This window comes from Palaemon carinicauda, chromosome 19, assembly GCF_036898095.1.
Source record: "Palaemon carinicauda isolate YSFRI2023 chromosome 19, ASM3689809v2, whole genome shotgun sequence".
Lineage (NCBI taxonomy): Eukaryota > Metazoa > Arthropoda > Malacostraca > Decapoda > Palaemonidae > Palaemon > Palaemon carinicauda.
Window position 1 is genome coordinate 30,314,651 of NC_090743.1, and position 19,356 is coordinate 30,334,006.

Here is a 19,356-nt window from a genome sequence, read left to right on the forward strand (position 1 = left end):
TGGGGAAGCCTCAACTCCTGACTGACTAGTCTGCTGCGGGCGAGTGGCGGTAACCACAGTGGGTTGCGGAGGCTGACACACCGTGTCAAAACACGGCAGCTTGTGGTAGCTCACGCACGGCAACGGAGTGCTCCATGTGTCTGTGGGAGTCAGCATGCGTCTGGCAGGGTCGACTGCGCAAGGGTGGAGGAGCTCTCACAACAAGAGTGTGGGAGCAGGCAGCCATGCTGGGCGCACAACCGTGGCAGGTTGTAGGCAAACGGGTGCATCGTCAACCTTCTCCGCAGTCGGAGTGTGGGAGCAGGCAACAACCAAAGCGGAGTGGTGGTGCGTGGTGGGGACTGCCGTGGGTTGCGGAAACTAACGCATCGCGTCAAAACACGGCAGCTTGACTCCACCTTCCCACTGCTGATGCGGTAGCTCACGCATGTTAACGGAAGGAGCCGCACGTCGGCTAACGTTAACATGCGTCTGGCAGGGTCGATTGCGCATCGGAGGTGGAGCTCTCCGCAGCCGGAGTGTGGGAGCAGGCAGCCTCAGCGTGAGCTGGGTGCACAACAGTGGCAGGCTGTAGGCTAACGAGAGCAGTGTCAACCTTCTCCGCACGAAACTCCTGCATAACCGCAGCTAACTGAGTCTGCATAGACTGCAGTAAAGACCACTGAGGGTCTACAAAAAAAACGGCAACAGACGGAGCTACTGTCCGTCGTGACTGAGGGTCTAAAACAGCTGGTGCGGCAACAGACGGAGTTACTGCCTGTTGCGGTACCACCTTGCCTCTCTTGGGAGGTGTGCAGTCGTCGGATGACTGCAGCGAGTCCGAACTGACCCAGTGGCTACACCTAGGCCGTTGGACTTGCGCGGAAGGGACCGACTTGCACTTAAAAGCTGCAAGATTTGGTCCATGGTTTCTTACGAGAAACCTCTTCCGCAGACGAGGAATAAATGGGCTCTCTCGTCTTTGTGTGGGTGGGGCGATCTCACATCGGCAAACGTGTGTAGATACGCCCGAAACCACGGAGGGAAAAACGTCTGTTCGTCGATCAAGGCCTGTGGAACCCATAAGTCGTTCGACATTACTTCTCCCCTGGGCTTGGGAGCTTGTAAGAGGTCCCGGACTAGGTGAACAACTGGCACGAACAGACGAACCCTCGGACGCAACACTGTAACACTTTGCGCATATCACTTTATCACTTTTGATTTTCTGTTTGCACTTATTTCACTGAAATCGAAACTTTAACTGATTTCTACCTGAAACACGCAATCCTATCCTTCATTAAAAGGTAGTAATTGCGAAAACAGTTTTACAATGCAACAGAAAAACATAAATAAAGATAAAGAATTCAGTGGCTGGAAAAGAGACTAAACACTAGAACAAATAAACTACGTTTACAATCTCTCACCGCATAAAGCCTGGGAACAAGAATAAAACCCTAGAAACGTTTTACCTTCTTCCCCTACAGCGACTAGGGAGAAGAGTAAAAAACGAGAACAACGTTACCCGCTTGAACGAAACGTTTATTCTCCTCTCTCTCCCTCCGTCTCTATCTCTCTCTCTCTTCTCTTTTGATTTAGCACCTGAGAGAAGAGCCCAATTATATATCGTTAAAACATGTTATTTGCTAAAGGAAAAAACTGAAAGGTTTCCCAAATAAAAAGTTCCTTTATTTAGAATTTAAACCATTTAAGCTAAGAAAGAATGAACGAAACGCTAGAATCGGTTTACTCTTACTGCAAAGTGAAACCGTGATAAACTCTCTCTCTATCGTAACGATAGAGCGCAAGTTGAACGTTCTGAACGTCAACAACTGCGGAGACTAAAAACTAAACGTTAGTTCATCTTTGAAAACAGTACGAGACTATCAAAGAAATTCTTCCATAAAACATTAAAATTAAAAAAGTATTAAATTCTTTAAAGGTTAAATACGATATAACGGGCTCAATGTTAATTAACTTCGGTTCCAAGTTAGGACCGCCTACTATTAGGAAAGGTCGCATATAAACAAACATAAAAATTTATTTTTTATAAGTTTATAATAATTGGAAAGTTAACCGAAGAGGCCTAAAAAGGCGGAGAGATATAAAATAAATGGATCTATAACGTGTTAAGCAAAATTACCAAAAACCTAAACACACTTCCGTCTAAGGGAAGGGTCGGCCATTTAAAAGTGCAAGAGAGTCCATACTCTCTTCGTCACCATAATTAAATCTATCGAAAACGAGTTCAAGTTATGAAATGAAGATAAAACCCCTGCATAGCGAAAGCTCAAAACTGGAATAGTGTACATCACCAAATCGTTGTGAAAACAAATCCAGTTAGGGACGGCGTATTTAGTAGGTCCTGCCATTGGCACGACAGAGGGAAAATTGGTTCTTTGTTGACATCGAGTACTTGAGTACCTACTTGACAGATGGCGCTGTTGATGTACACCCCCACCTGTATAGCGATCGCTGGCGTATTCCGCCCGTAGGTTTTTTCTGTCGGCAGCAGAGCTGACAGCTATATGATCATCGGGTAAGTTTAATATTGAAAACTATGATTTCCAAAAATGCTTTCTCACAGATTTTGCCAAAGTAATTTTAGTTGATCATCTTGTAAAAGTTGGACTGTTTCCAAAATATGCTCCAGAACAACAGAAACCTTGGGGTGTTCAATCCCAACACAAAGAGATCAATGAATATTCCGCTGTGGTCACAGTGGAGTACTAAAGATGATCATACTACTTCTTGAAGTCTGAATGATGAGACCGTCTTCTAGACTACTAGGACATGGAACCAGGCATCACATGCAGGATAGACAGTGCAAAACAGGGGTGCCTTTAACCTTAACAAATCCAAGAGGGCATAACTGGGCTTCCATTGTCCACAGAAATAAGACACCACATGATTAATGAGATTGAGATAAGGCAAACATGGATTGTTCAAGTTCCACTTTTCACATATCTTAGCATTCTGAAACAAAGTATTTTTGCATGGAGAAGAAATTAAGAACACAAAACATAATTCATTACTTAACTGCAAAATTACTTAATTATTGTGAATATTTCTCCAAAACTGATATATAAAAAAAAACAATAAAACTAGCTAAAGCTACTTACATTACAATTAGTTTCTGTCAAGATGGTAACAATGCTATAATAATAATAAAAAACTACAAAACCTTCAATTTTTTTTTTTTGTAAAATCACTTTTATATACAAAAAGAAAATTTCCTCTGCCGAACCCCCTTGCATACCAAGTTCAACCCTTATAATACTTGATAATCTTAGCATTAGAAAGAGAAGGAAGGGAAATGATAGATATGGAAGGTACTTTTGTAGATCTGGCATATTACAGCCAAAAGTCACAACAATTAGTATGGTGCTACCATTCTTTTCTCACTGTGAGGGGGCAAAGTTTTCAAGGATTTAGAAACTGCAACCAACATTTTGGGGTTTCCAAAGAAACGGTAATGAGTAACTTACTGCTAACATTTCAAAATTTGTAGTGATGTGGAATTTATTCTAAAGCTTACATCATATGATTAGCATTGCAAATCATACTGCCAGTTACATTACACAGATTGTGAAACAGACCATCAGATGTGCCAAACTAACAGTGCTACAGGCGTAGAGACATGAAGAATAAGGCGAGGAGGGTACTGTATATGATATTAGAGGAACAGGAAATGAAAGGAATAAATGGGTGCAAAGAATAAAAAGTGGTGTGGAAAATGCAAGTTAAGTTACAGTCACTCACACATCCAAAAGGTTTAATAAGCAAAGTTACTTACAATTGTTCTGACTATGAAAAAAATGTTGTCATCTTCAGACTTGAACTGAAAAGCAAAAGGAACAGTTTCCACACCAACTGTTGAACTATGAACATGGCAGTTGATAGCATACTCAATCCCTGAAAATTTAAAACAATTTAGTTTATTCTGCAAGCAGTCTCTAGTTTACATAAGTTACAAGCATGTGTGTTAAGCTTCAAGATATTTAATTTTTAATTCATTAGCATATAATGAACAAGCTACAACGTAAGGTAAAAGCAAATAACACAAACCAAGCTTTCATAACTTTCCTCTTAAAGAGATTTAATGGTACATTAAACATCGTGCACAAATGCCTTAACTTTCAAGTTATTTCATCTGTTTCATCACAATCTATCCAGCATACTGTATATGTTTACAAAGACGGTATAAAACCATATAATTTTCTAGGATGACTGTCTCGAGTGTCCCCAAACTTAAAGTGTCATTATCTACAGAGAATCATATGCCTAAGGATGAACACACCACTAGAACTCAAAGGCATGAATTGGTCACTCTCTTCAAATTTTGTGGGGGAAGAGTTGTGAACAACTGTTTAAATTTCCCAAGTGTATCTATGAGATTGTTATTTACAAGTATTACTCCAGCCATTTATTTCTTTTTGATTAGCAAAATCATCCTTCTTCTAATTTCATTTCAATTATTTCTGCCAAACATGCTTTATAATGATGGCTAACTGTAATGAAAAATAACTTATTTTTCTAAATCATAATTATCTGATTTCTTAGTAATGAATAAAGTACTGATGTGATAGTTTCAGAGTTTTCAAAATTTATTTACTTACAGTACGACCTCATTTATGAATTTACCATTTGAGGCCAACCAAAAAGGAACCAATGTCAATACCTACGATAATTCACTTATCAACAGCAAACTCCTCAGGTGTTGTAAAATAAAAGAAATTTCAGGGCTGGCATGGAAATGTGTCGAACTTTAGTAAATAATAAGAGGCGAAATACTAATCAAATTAATTAAGTATTGTGAAGTATATTTCGTTCTTTTTAAATTAAATAAATAATTAATAAATAAATAATCGAATATTATAAATAAAAGTATAAATAATTAGTATAAATATTTGAGAGATGCCACGAATTAAAGTACTAGTAGAGTTGTACGGTCGTAAATAATCGATTGTTACCGTTTAGCTCTTCCGAAAAACTAGTTCAATGGTGTGCGGTAGGGCGGAAAAGTTAAAATGGGGAGAGTATTTTTCCTTCAGAGTTAGTAGTACTAAAACCTTCGCCAGACAAACAGTGCTCTCTCTAAATTATAAGTGATTTAAAGTTCAAGAAGGAACCAACTTCTATTATTCCAAGGAGCCACCAATTTGGAAAGTTCAAAGTCGCTAAGTAAATTTTCTATTTTTGTTAACATGTAATAGTGAATAGAAACTATGCGTCTTTGAAACCTTAGCTCAAACAGGTAGGTTTCTGAAGTTTAGTTCTGAAATAGGTTCCTTTTGTTAATTACGCGTATATTTTTTCTTTTACAGGAAACATTTCCTAACCTGCTCCTTTTATCCTTCTGCCTGATCTCGGGCAAGTTTATTCAGGAAGCAACTTTAAAATATTAAAAATTCTAAGAGAGCTTCATGCATAATAAAACATAAACATAATTAAATTCATTGTTGAAGAAATGTTTCTTTAAAAGATTAATTCACATGGGTCCCAAGATTAAGAAATGACATTAAAACAACTCTGATGGACTCCGATAGCTTACTTAAGTGGTGTTTCCAATTGCTTTCCACAATCAATGTGCATATAAGTTTTAGGAGCAACATGGTTATTACCTTATCTTATTAATATATTAAAATTCTAAGCATTTGTTCATTATAGAATAGAATAGAGGTTTGGGGTATTTTTCTTTCACATTGCTGATACAGGTAATTTTCATAGTTTGTTCATCAGTAACACGCACATTTCTATGATAACAATGAATAGCTTTTTGGGTGAATAAAGTATTAAAAGATTTAGTTATCTAATTTTTCATTTTTCAGAATTCATAAGTTTATACATTTTTCTTGTTTGGAAGTATTAGCAACCTTGCCGCAGTCATTAACCTTTATGAGTAGTGATTGGAAACAGCACTTTAGCCATCAAAGTTGTTTTTTAATGCCATCTCATAATCTTAGTATGTAGATATGAATAAATATACCTAAGATATATAATTAAGTTTATATCAAGCTTAATGGCTATGAAAACTTAACGTGTTTACTGGACTTCAGCGAAAGTTAACAAAACAAAATCAACACACTCGATATACAGTATTGGAAATTAAAAGTGCTTTTTATGAATGTACAATCAAGTTTCTGTCAAATCTATTGAAAATGACATTGGGATGCCTTAATTCACTTTACTTGGACTAGTCAAACATTCATATTTCCTTGACACTTCATCCCTAGCCCCGGTTTCCTTCATCTTAATTTTGTGCCCCTGGAGCTCATGTATTTGAAATAAATTTCTGTATTTTTTATAATGTCCCTAAGTCTACTTTCTAACAGAAAAAAAAAACCTTACTAAAAACAATTTAAAAGTAGGAAGATTTACTACTCCATGTAGAAAATACTTTGAGACTTGCAATGAATGTACCAAAATTCAAACAAAAAAAAACTTTTGTATTTACCCGGCAATATTCTCACAAACTTCATATTCTTGGTAACATCATACTGGTCACTGAGCGTGATACTCTTGGACGTATGAAGAGACTCAATCAATCGAAGAATAACAGCAGATTCATCTGATGAATTCCTGATAACAATATTGAAGTCTTTCTTATCCTCTGCAGACAAAAAAAAAAAACACAAGAAAATTATTAAAAACACTATCAAATTTCCTAAAGTACAGAAGGTTCTCAACTTAAAAACTTATTAGGTTCGAAGAAGCTTTTTGTACGTTGAATTTTTTTAATTTTGGCCAAGGGTAGGCCTAACCTGAATCCCATGCCTATAATTTCCAGCTGCAAAAGACCATTCAATATTTAGGTTTCATATGAAATAGACATCAGGTTATTACAAACGTTGTTTTGCTTACTGTATTAAATTATATAACATTATTTTGTTAGAGTATTTCTTTATCTTATCCTTGTTCTTTTCAGTTGAAATTGGGTTTGTATCTGAATGTTTGTAAGTTGGGGACCATCTGTACAGTATTATTATACTCAGACCACCAAGGAAGGGCCAATAGGGGAGGGCACCTTGTTTTAAATAAATTCCCCCAGTCATGGTTTATATTTATATATAAATCCTTATCAAATCTATATAGATAAAAAATAATCCATTTTGGAAGACAAATGTTAAAGGGAGGAGACGCCATTTGGCAGGTTTAGAAATACACGTATGGCACCTCACCAAAATAATCTTATTTTCCTGTCAACATCAACATAAAAAAATAGCCTTTTTTGAGTAAAGTGTAGTTGGTGGAGATAGGCAAGAGATTTCTTCTATAATTTTACCGATAGTTGAAATGGCTTTAACCTAGAATATAGACTTGAAAAAAAAATTTTTCATTTGACTTGCTAAAGAAAAATTCCTGTGAGTAGAAAAGAATTTTGAATGATTACTTTAAAAATATTTTTCTCAATCATTATAGTTTTAACCATGGATTTTAAAATACATTTTCCTTACCAATTTTACCTCAAAGGACACAGGGAAAATGATAACGGATGCATAGTTCCCAGCTTCCTGGTAGACTGGGTCAAGCAAGGAGGAATTTAACAAATACTAAATAAAAGACAATTACAACTCTAGGATCTCACCAAAACCAGTAAAATAACCTATTGTTATTAATCAATTTCCCTCCCCCATCAATAACTATCTCTCTCCAAATGCAACCAAACCCATGCTCATAAAATGCTTATGTGACAGCTCTTGTATCTAATATGCATTCGATGCTTGATTTTCAGTATCTAAAATTAACCATTTTGTTATTTTAGCCGTGTTATTCAAGTGAGTTCCAGCTGAATTGCACCTCTGATTATTAGAATAAACTCACCTGGCTGAAGCAGAACTGTTATTGTTCCATTTTTCTCATCATAACTCATGTGGTTGAGATCCCCCTCATGGTAAATTTCAATATCTTTCTTGTTACATGCCAAAATATTCCTGGAAAATAAAAAATTACAACACATAAACATGGAGGTATTTTATCTATTTTCTTGTCAAATCAAAAGTGAAATACAGCATGTAAAGTGTTTTAAATTCAATGCTTTCTCATAAAGCTCTGATTTAGCAGTCAAAATTCTATGCTTTTATCTTCTCTCTAGATGAGAAAGAAAACTGAAAGGCTTTCCAACATCTTAGAAAATATTTTGGCCTCTACTGTACTGCATACTACACAAAAAGAAATGTTGAGGGGGAGTGCAATCCATGTTATCCCAACACGCAATAATGACCTTGGCCGAGATATTCCCAAGATTTTTACTAAAATTTCAGGGACAATAGAGTATAACAATTGAAGCATAGTATAGCCACACACATATAAACAATAACACCCTTCTTATTAGAAATGGAATTATGGCAATTACCTTTGGCTTTGGTACCAATGAATCAACCATTTAACACGGTGTTCGGGAGTTGCTTTGTGTTGTTCAAAATCTTGCGAAGAAGTAAAAGTTATCTGAAAAAATAAACCCTTATTAACAATAATGTTAATCTTTTTAAAAGATTTTTCCAGTTGTGCTATATTATTAAATATAATTTCAAAAGCATGGAAATGTACCATAAATCATATATCAACCTGACTGGATTAAATCATTTAATATCATACATACCCTACACAGCGGACACCTCAGGTCATTTCGTGCGGCTGAAATGAGATCAAAGAAAATATAAAAATATAGCATATTCTGCAATATTATAAGCATTACAAAGCATTGAAAATAAGTGAACAATTTTTCATTCTTCCAAATGAGAAAAAAAAAATCAATGCAAAGTAAAAGAAACAAGTTTTCCATCAAAACTATAAATCATTAAACACTTCAATTCTATGATGCATTCCCATTCACATCACCTGGTTCTGATTAAGACAATTCAGGCCCATATCCTGGAACAACACTGACCATAATGCATTCCATTATGCAAAAAATACGCAAGCCATTCAGGGGACAGCAAGTGAATAGAATTATGATTAATGCTTTTATATAAAACCATGTATTGAATCTTTAAAAAATTATCAAAATTCCAATACAATAACTATAAAATACCTGAGTATCCTTTTAGCAGAGAATGATACACCGTCTCCATTTTAGTGATGGCATCAAATGTATGAGTAAAAACAAAAATGCCAGAAGTCAACCCCCTTAAGTCAGGAATAAGAACACTTGAATCAAATTAAAAGGTGAAACCACTTAGGAGGCAAAATAATGAACCCAAGGTTGTTATCGTGAGGTGTAAGACAATGGAACACCAATTACTTATTTTAGTCATGCTGCATAAAGTAGAATAATTGGAGGAGGAGGATGAAGAGTTGAAACATCCAAGAAACCTTATAGTACTTTTAAGCCAAAAGAGAGAAAGGCACCTAATGTCCATGCTCAATGAATGGCAGCAATTTCCAAATTTGTAGATGTTGCTATTCCAGAAACCACACTCCAAAAGACAGGCACTAAAGCCTATGATTGAAGCATTTGTGATCATCAAAATTTTTAGTGCATGAGGAATCAAAAGGAAACACCTCAGAGACATCATATGGATCCTCAGCTACCACTAATGTTGATAAGGCCTTCAGCAATATGACAATTCAAACAGAAGGAAAGGAATCCTGATGCTATAGATGGAAACCAGTTTCTTTAACATCAAACACTTCTTATAGAAGATAGCAAGTACAGTCACTCAGGCCATCTACTATTTCCCAACTCCTTCACAAGGTCTTTCTGGATAAAAAGTTACAAACTTTGCACCTCAAAACTAGGTTTACTAACTGGAAGAGGAAAACCAATGACCTTTCTCCCAAGACCAAAAGCCTTTGAAATTTCATTGCCCACATCAGAGGACACTCCAGAATGGTTAGTTTGGTAATAGTGAGGCTGATTCCTTAGAAGAAGAATGTTTGACAGTCTGCAGGATACCCATTAGCAGGTTTACCTGCTGAAGGGAAGTTTCAGTGTACAACAGATTATAATATCTCTAAGGATGGAACAGCATTGGGGATGATCTTAAGAGGAGCGATTGGAGACTAAATCATCTGGCCCCCAAGTTCAAGTGGACAAAAAAACTGAGTGAACAATGGTAACATGCCAAGAGCAAAACCTAAGGTAGGTTAAATGAACGATAAACATTGTCAAGGGTATGTCTGGGTAACCTCCTTGGAACCAGTTATCTTATCAAAGTGAATTTCTAACTCAGTCTGTTAAGTTTCTGATAGCATAAGACTATAAGGTTTAAAGAGTTCTATTATTGTTAACTTAAGCAGACTGATGAGGTACATCAACAGAGCATTATCACTGCTTCAAAGTTCTTGGTGTCAATTGTGAAGAACCCCGAGGTATGGGCAACGACAATTTTTTAGCTCAAACCAGTAACTAATCTGGATATGCCAGAACTAGAACTAAACCAATAGGAACAAACACATATGCTACCATGAACACACTGGTCAATGACTGACACGGCAGATTTAGGGTCAATAACGAGAACGGGCAACAGTATTATTATTATTTGCTAAGCTACAACCCTAGCTGGAAAAGCAAAATGCTATAAGCCCAGGGGCCCCAACAGGGAAAATAGCCCAGTAAGGAAAGGAAAGAAGGAAAAATAAAATATTTTAAGAAGAGTAACATTAAAATAAATATTTCCTATATAAACTATGAAAACTTTAACAAAACAAGAGGAAGAGAAATTAAATAGAATAGTGTGCCTGATTGTACCCTCAAGCAAGAGAACTCTAACCCAAGACAGTGGAAGACCATGGTACAGAGGCTATGGCACTACCCAAGACTAGAGAACAATGGTTTGATTTTGGAGTGTCCTTCTCCTAGAAGAGCTGCTTACCATAGCTAAAGAGTCTCTTCTACCCTTACTAAGAGGAAAGTAGCCACAGAACAAATACAGTGCAGTAGTTAACCCCTTGAGCGAAGAAGAATTGTTTAGTAACCTCAGTGTTGTCAGGTGTGTGAGGACAGAGGAGAATCTGTTAAGAATAGGCCAGACTATTCGGCGTATGTGTAGGCAAAGAGAAAGAACCGTAACCAAAGAGAAGGATCCAACGTAGTACTGTCTGGCCAGTCAAAGGACCCCATAACTCTCTGGCGGTAGTATTTCAACGGGCGGCTGGTGCCTTGGCCAACCTACTACCTCATAATGAGGTGGATGAAATGCATCACCAAATAGAGATGATGAACATGGGGAGAGTCCAGGAGGGCGAGAAGGCAAGCCCTTGCTCATTAGATAAGAGAGGCTCAGTTGTCTACAGTCCCTTCTGATTGCCCAACATGCCATGCAGCCTATGGGAAGATATGAAAAGCAGATCTAGTAGAGGTAACACAAATTTCACAGCAAGAAAAGCAAGACATATCATGGATGAAACCAACAGTCTTCTTTTGATTCCAAAATTTAGTCCAGTACCTCAACCTGGAAGGCAATCAACCCGCATACTCCTAGCAAGGATGATTCTCAGTACAAATACTGGCCAGCAAAAGGAACATAAGGGTCTCTGTTCAAGGAAAACATGAATAGACCATGCACATACAGGTCATGTTCACTGTTGTACCTCCTCTTCCAAATGGTAGGATGCATCCAAAATACATACTGTAAACTCGCTAAAGTAAAAAATCATCAAGTAGGAATGAAGATCTGTAGAAATATCAATAAATGGGTACGTACCCTCACAGCTCCCACTAATTACCTTATTAACATGCTTTAACAGAAAATCCACTATAGTCCATTTCTTTTAGTGAGGTATATTTGCACCGACTCGCAGCGGTGCACTTTTAGCTCAGAAAAGTTTCCTGATCGCTGATTGGTTAGAATTATCTTGTCCAACCAATCAGCGATCAGGAAACTTTTCCGAGCTAAAAGGGCACCGCTGCGAATCGGTGCAAATATGCCTAGCTAAAAGAAATGGATTATAGTCACCAAAGATATCCATATACAGTATGATATATGAAAAGTGGTTCAGTAATCCCTCGCCATTTCGCGGTCTCAGTGAATCGCGGATTTTCAAAAATATTCATAAAAAATGAGAAAAAATTGTGCGAGAGTTAACCGGGCGCTAGCAGAAGGCAGAGAGTACATTAGAACATCAGGTATCAACACGGAGATGGCGCGCAATTCAAAATCCACCTCTCTGATTCTCTGGCCATCTCAGCTCCAGAATCTAGCAAGCTGATTGGCCGAGACGCTTTACCCAGCATCTCTCCCTTCCATGCGCCCCGCGAAGGGAGACCGCATTCATTGTTCTCTCTTGCTTCGCTTGTGTTGCTTAATCTTGCCGTGTGGAACTTTTAGCTGTTTTCTTGTGCTTTTTAGTGTAAAATAGGGCTTGTGATGCCCTTGAAAATGGCTTCTAAACATCCTCATCATCATTTATCAAGATCATCGTCATTGTTAGAGAGTTACGTATCTTGTTATAAGAATAATTCTAAAAAAATATCTACAGTATATACACGTACACTATTTATATCTACATATGTATGTACATGTACATGTACACTTACACTCTAATTATATTATCTATGTATAAATGTAAATGTTCATACAGTATATGTAATGTATTACATACTGTATTTATATTACAGTATTTATACAGTACAGTACTTTATTTTATGTACAGAATATAATTTATATTATCAATATTTATTTGCATGATTCTTTAATGTTCTAATGATAACATATGCATTTATAGGGTTAATATACACTTATTGTTATTATATATACATGTACATGTGCACAAAAAAATGTACGTATTCCAAAAATAGGGAGGGAACCTACTTCGCGGTTTTTCACCTATCGCGGTCAGTTCTGGTCCCCATTAACAGCGATAGGTGAGGGATTACTGTATTTAAATAAGAACATAATGGTAAATACTGTACTTTTAACAGTATTTTGCTTGTGCTATAATAAATAAATAGTTTTTATTGAAATATTAATACTGAATAAGTAACAGTTACATTATAACAAAATCACACACAAGAAACATACTTTGAACCATGGTGAATTCGTTGAAATTCTGAAGCCCACAATTAGGAATGAGAATCACAGCCTGAAATAAAAAAAAAAAAATTATGAATCAAATAAATGACAAATGACTTCTATGATAACGTATTGCATTAAAATGTAACTAGTTCTATATTCTAAGGACAGAGAAAGGACTGTAATTTGAAACCTCTTAAATTTTGGATTACAAATGGCTTTTGACGTATGATTTGTAAAAAGACTGGAAAATATAAAATTCAAAAAAAAAATCTTATCTAATAACAGAATAGTAAAGATGTACTAAAAAGAAAAAAAAATACAGTATGAAAATAGATTACAATTCTCGTGAATTCATTGAAATTCAAAATAAATTATCATTAATCCTAATGGGGCCAGTTGTCAATTATTTAAATTTTCTGTATATCAAATACCTTTTTATTCAATAACATAAGCAAACATGATAATAAAGTACAGCTCTTTGAAATATAATCCAAGGAAAAAATCAAATGTATATTCAGAACATAAATTCTATATAGTTTATCTACACTTTTCTACATACTTTGTGGGTGCAGACAGGGGTCAATCTGTACAGATTTGAACCTCTACAAATGCAATCAGGCCCCTATGCAGTGAATACAATGTTGGCACGATAAGATATACAGATGATGATGATGATGATGCATCCATTGCTTACATTTGCAAATATACCAGTAACTAATAAATTTTTAATAAATTAAATTAATTTATTAATGGCTGCTGATAACTCAGCAGGTAAACCTACTGTATATGCACTCATAAAGGCCCACTTTTTTTAGCTCACAAGAATGGTAGGATTGCTGACACTAAAAGAAGCTATCGAACTTGACTGGATGTAGAACACTAGACCGGCAGATCGCCAGGCATGGACATTTCCCAATAAATCACCATAACCCTTAATGTTTTTAAAACTTTTAAATGAAACACTGTAACGATTTCTATCATTTCTCTTGGTTTGGTATTACATGGGATCTTGGTGGACCAACCGAACCTAATTATATGTACAAGTACCCAAATATGGAGACTTTACTGCATTTATAATTGAAATAACAAAATGATAATTTTAGTACAGTATACTGTTCCTTCCTTACGTATAACGTGGGACTTAGAACCACCACAAAATAAAGAAAATATAGGATAATGAACTTTCTACAAAAACAAAGAAATAAGATGATGAAAAAAAAAATAAACAAAGAAATAAAATTATTTGAAAATATGCTGTTGGACACAAGAGAATATGGCTGAGAAGGTGGCTCCAGGCAACTAGTTATGTGTATGCACATATATCTATGTACACATACTGTGTGTATATATATATATATATATATATATATATATATATATATATATATATATATGCACATAAGTTGCTTGAATATGCAAAAAACCAACTAAATTCCTAAAGCATATTCTTTATAAACTGTGAATCTGTTTATTGGCATTGCCACTCAAGACACTATCCACTATGTTAAGACCAGGGGGAACCACCATGTAGTGCCTGCCAATGAGTAAAATCCTGTTGCCAGAACTCAGGACCACGAAGTCTAGGCATAAAACATTCATTTAAGGGCAAATATGTTAATGGAAAAAAAGGTTATTTTACACATAATCAATAGGTAGTAGGTTGGCCATGGCACCAGCAACCTGTTGAGATAGTACCACTAGAGGAGTTATGGGGTCCTTTGACTGGCCCAACAGTACCTCATTGGATCCTTCTCTCTGGTTATGGTTCACTTTACCCTTGCCTACAGATACACTGAATAGTCTGGCCTATTCTTTACAGATTCTCCTCTGTCCTCATACACCTGACAATACTGAGAATACCAAAGAATTCTTCTTTGCTCAAGGGGTTAACTACTACAACGTAATTGTTCAGGGGCAACTTTCCTCTTAGTAAGGGTAGAAGACCTTTTAGCTATGGTAAGCAACTCTTCTAGGAGAAGGATACTCCAAAATCAAACCACTGATCTCTAGTCTTGGGTAGTGCCATAGCCTCTGTACCATGGACTTCCACTGTCTTGGGTTAGAGCTCTCTTGCTTGAGGGTACACTCAGGCACACTATTCTAATTAATTTCTCTTCTTTTGCAAAAAAAAAAAAAAAAAAAAATATATGAAATATTTATTTTAAGGTTATTGTTCTTAAAATATTTTATTTTTCCTTGTTTCCTTTCCTCACTCTCACTGGGGTATTTTCCCTGTTAGGGACACTGGCCTTATAGCATCCTGCTTTTTCAACTAGGGTTGTAGCTTAGCAAATAATAATAATATTAATAATAATGATAAGAATAATAATAATAATAATAATAAATGTTCTATATTACAAAACGTAATTAGATGACAATCTAATCCCAATGAAAAAACACCAAGGACATTTTGAAAGATATTTCTTTTCACACACATTTGGAACATTGTATTCATGAAAAAGCCTTCAAATAAAAATCCTAAATCTTCTAACCAAAATAAGCACTTACTACATATTGTAACAACTACCCTAAGAGTAGACTTGGCAACAGTGCATTGATATATCTAACCTAAGAAGAGACTTGGCACCACAGCATTGACATATCTAACCTAAGAAGACTTGGTAACACTGCATCGATATGTCTAGCCTAAGAAGAGACTTGGCAACACAGCATTGCTATGTCTAGCCTAAGAAGAGACTTGGTAACACTGCATCGATATATCTAACATAAGAAGGGACTTTGCCACACTGCATTAATATATCTAAGAATCTTGGCAACACTGTGTTGATAAAACTAATCTAAGAAGACTTGCCACCACTGCATTAATAAATCTAATCTGGAGAGATGGCAGAACTGCATTGACATCTTTCCTAAGAAACTCTGCAACACAGAGTTCATATACTTAACCTAGGAAGAGACTTGTCACACTGCATTGATAAATCTAACCTAAGAAGTGATGGCAACACTGCATTGCCATCTTTCCAAAGAAACTTGGCAACACTCTGTTCATATGCCTAACATTAGAGGACACTTGGCACACTGCATTGATGAATCTAACCTGAGAAGTGATGGCACACTGCATTGATAAATGTAATTTAAGATGAGTGATGGCAACACTGCATTGCTATCTTTCCCAAGAAATTCGCCAACCCTGTTCATATACCTAACCTAAGAAGAGAGATGGCAACACTACAATGACACATTTCCTAAGAAACTTGGCACCACTGTGTTCATACACCTAACATAAGAAGAGACTTGGCAAACTGCATTGGTAAATCTAACCAGAGAAGTGATGGCAACACTGCATTGATAAATCTAACATTAGAGTGATGGCAACACTGCATTGATAAATCTAACATTAGAGTGATGGCAACACTGAATTGACATATTTCTTAAGAAACTTGGCACCAATGTGTTCATATAGCTAACCTAAGAAGAGACTTGGTACACTGCATTGATAAATCTAACATAAGAAGTGATACACTGCATTGACATATTTCCTAAGAAACTTGGCATCACTGTTCATATAGCTAACCTAAGAAGTGACTTGGCACACTGCAATGATAAATCTAACCTAAAAAGAGAGATGGTAACACTGCGTTGATATATCTAGCCTAAGATGAGTCTTGGCAATGCTATTTCTGACCGAAGATGAGACTTGGCAATGCTATTTCTGACCGAAGATGAGTCTTGCCAATGCTATTTCTGACCGAAGATGAGACTTGGCAATGCTATTTCTGACCGAAGATGAGTCTTGCCAATGCTATTTTTGACCGAAGATGAGACTTGGCAATGCTATTTCTGACCGAAGATGAGTCTTGCCAATGTTATTTCTGACCGAAGATGAGACTTGGCAATGCTATTTCTGACCGAAGATGAGTCTTGCCAATGCTATTTCTGACCGAAGATGAGACTTGGCAATGCTATTTCTGACCTAATATGAGACTTGGCAATGCTATTTCTGACCTAAGATGAGACTTGGCAATGCTATCTCTGACCTAAGATGAGTCTTGGCAATGCTATTTCTGTGCTATTTCTGACCTAAAATGAGACTTGGCAATGCTATTTCTGACCTAAGATGAGTCTTGGCAATGCTATTTCTGACCGAAGATGAGACTTGGCAATGCTATTTCTGACCGAAGATGAGTCTTGGCAATGCTATTTCTGACCGAAGATGAGACTTGGCAATGCTATTTCTGACCGAAGATGAGTCTTGCCAATGCTATTTCTGACCGAAGATGAGTCTTGCCAATGCTATTTCTGACCGAAGATGAGACTTGGCAATGCTATTTCTGACCGAAGATGAGTCTTGCCAATGCTATTTCTGACCGAAGATGAGACTTGGCAATGCTATTTCTGACCGAAGATGAGTCTTGCCAATGCTATTTCTGACCGAAGATGAGACTTGGCAATGCTATTTCTGACCGAAGATGAGTCTTGCCAATGCTATTTCTGACCGAAGATGAGACTTGGCAATGCTATTTCTGACCGAAGATGAGTCTTGCCAATGCTATTTCTGACCGAAGATGAGACTTGGCAATGCTATTTCTGACCGAAGATGAGACTTGCCAATGCTATTTCTGACCGAAGATGAGACTTGGCAATGCTATTTCTGACCGAAGATGAGACTTGCCAATGCTATTTCTGACCGAAGATGAGTCTTGGCAATGCTATTTCTGACCGAAGATGAGACTTGCCAATGCTATTTCTGACCGAAGATGAGTCTTGGCAATGCTATTTCTGACCGAAGATGAGACTTGCCAATGCTATTTCTGACCGAAGATGAGTCTTGCCAATGCTATTTCTGACCGAAGATGAGACTTGGCAATGCTATTTCTGACCGAAGATGAGTCTTGCCAATGCTATTTCTGACCGAAGATGAGACTTGGCAATGCTATTTCTGACCGAAGATGAGTCTTGCCAATGCTATTTCTGACCGAAGATGAGACTTGGCAATGCTATTTCTGACCGAAGATGAGTCTTGCCAATGCTATTTCTGACCGAAGATGAGACTTGGCAATGCTATTTCTGACCGAAGATGAGTCTTGCCAATGCTATTTCTGACCGAAGATGAGACTTGGCAATGCTATTTCTGACCGAAGATGAGTCTTGCCAATGCTATTTCTGACCGAAGATGAGACTTGGCAATGCTATTTCTGACCGAAGATGAGTCTTGCCAATGCTATTTCTGACCGAAGATGAGACTTGGCAATGCTATTTCTGACCGAAGATGAGTCTTGCCAATGCTATTTCTGACCGAAGATGAGACTTGGCAATGCTATTTCTGACCGAAGATGAGACTTGGCAATGCTATTTCTGACCGAAGATGACTCTTGCCAATGCTATTTCTGACCGAAGATGAGACTTGGCAATGCTATTTCTGACCGAAGATGAGTCTTGCCAATGCTATTTCTGACCGAAGATGAGACTTGGCAATGCTATTTCTGACCGAAGATGAGTCTTGCCAATGCTATTTCTGACCGAAGATGAGACTTGGCAATGCTATTTCTGACCGAAGATGAGTCTTGCCAATTCTATTTCTGACCGAAGATGAGACTTGCCAATGCTATTTCTGACCGAAGATGAGTCTTGCCAATTCTATTTCTGACCGAAGATGAGTCTTGCCAATGCTATTTCTGACCGAAGATGAGTCTTGCCAATTCTATTTCTGACCGAAGATGAGTCTTGCCAATGCTATTTCTGACCGAAGATGAGTCTTGCCAATGCTATTTCTGACCGAAGATGAGTCTTGCCAATTCTATTTCTGACCGAAGATGAGTCTTGCCAATGCTATTTCTGACCGAAGATGAGTCTTGCCAATGCTATTTCTGACCGAAGATGAGTCTTGCCAATGCTATTTCTGACCGAAGATGAGTCTTGCCAATGCTATTTCTGACCGAAGATGAGTCTTGCCAATGCTATTTCTGACCGAAGATGAGTCTTGCCAATTCTATTTCTGACCGAAGATGAGTCTTGCCAATGCTATTTCTGACCGAAGATGAGTCTTGCCAATTCTATTTCTGACCGAAGATGAGTCTTGCCAATGCTATTTCTGACCGAAGATGAGTCTTGCCAATGCTATTTCTGACCGAAGATGAGTCTTGCCAATTCTATTTCTGACCGAAGATGAGTCTTGCCAATGCTATTTCTGACCGAAGATGAGACTTGGCAATGCTATTTCTGACCGAAGATGAGTCTTGCCAATGCTATTTCTGACCGAAGATGAGTCTTGCCAATGCTATTTCTGACCGAAGATGAGTCTTGCCAATTCTATTTCTGACCGAAGATGAGACTTGGCAATGCTATTTCTGACCGAAGATGAGTCTTGCCAATTCTATTTCTGACCGAAGATGAGTCTTGCCAATGCTATTTCTGACCGAAAATGAGACTTGGCAATGCTATTTCTGACCGAAGATGAGTC

The 19,356-nt window shown here is 37.1% G+C and overlaps 1 protein-coding gene across 1 annotated transcript in view; it reads right to left on the reverse strand.

Annotated features, from left to right (window-relative positions):
• LOC137658555 (putative helicase mov-10-B.1) overlaps positions 1-19,356 on the reverse strand; it is a 186,101-nt gene that overhangs the window by 99,199 nt on the left and 67,546 nt on the right. Inside the window, exons 2-7 of the mRNA XM_068393440.1 lie at positions 12,942-13,002; positions 8,579-8,613; positions 8,333-8,424; positions 7,801-7,910; positions 6,434-6,589; positions 3,773-3,891 (exon numbers count right to left, since the gene is read on the reverse strand). Of these exons, the coding sequence (XP_068249541.1) occupies positions 3,773-3,891; positions 6,434-6,589; positions 7,801-7,910; positions 8,333-8,424; positions 8,579-8,613; positions 12,942-12,951 (522 nt within the window). The 5' untranslated portion in view covers positions 12,952-13,002. The remainder of the gene's footprint in view (positions 1-3,772; positions 3,892-6,433; positions 6,590-7,800; positions 7,911-8,332; positions 8,425-8,578; positions 8,614-12,941; positions 13,003-19,356) is intronic.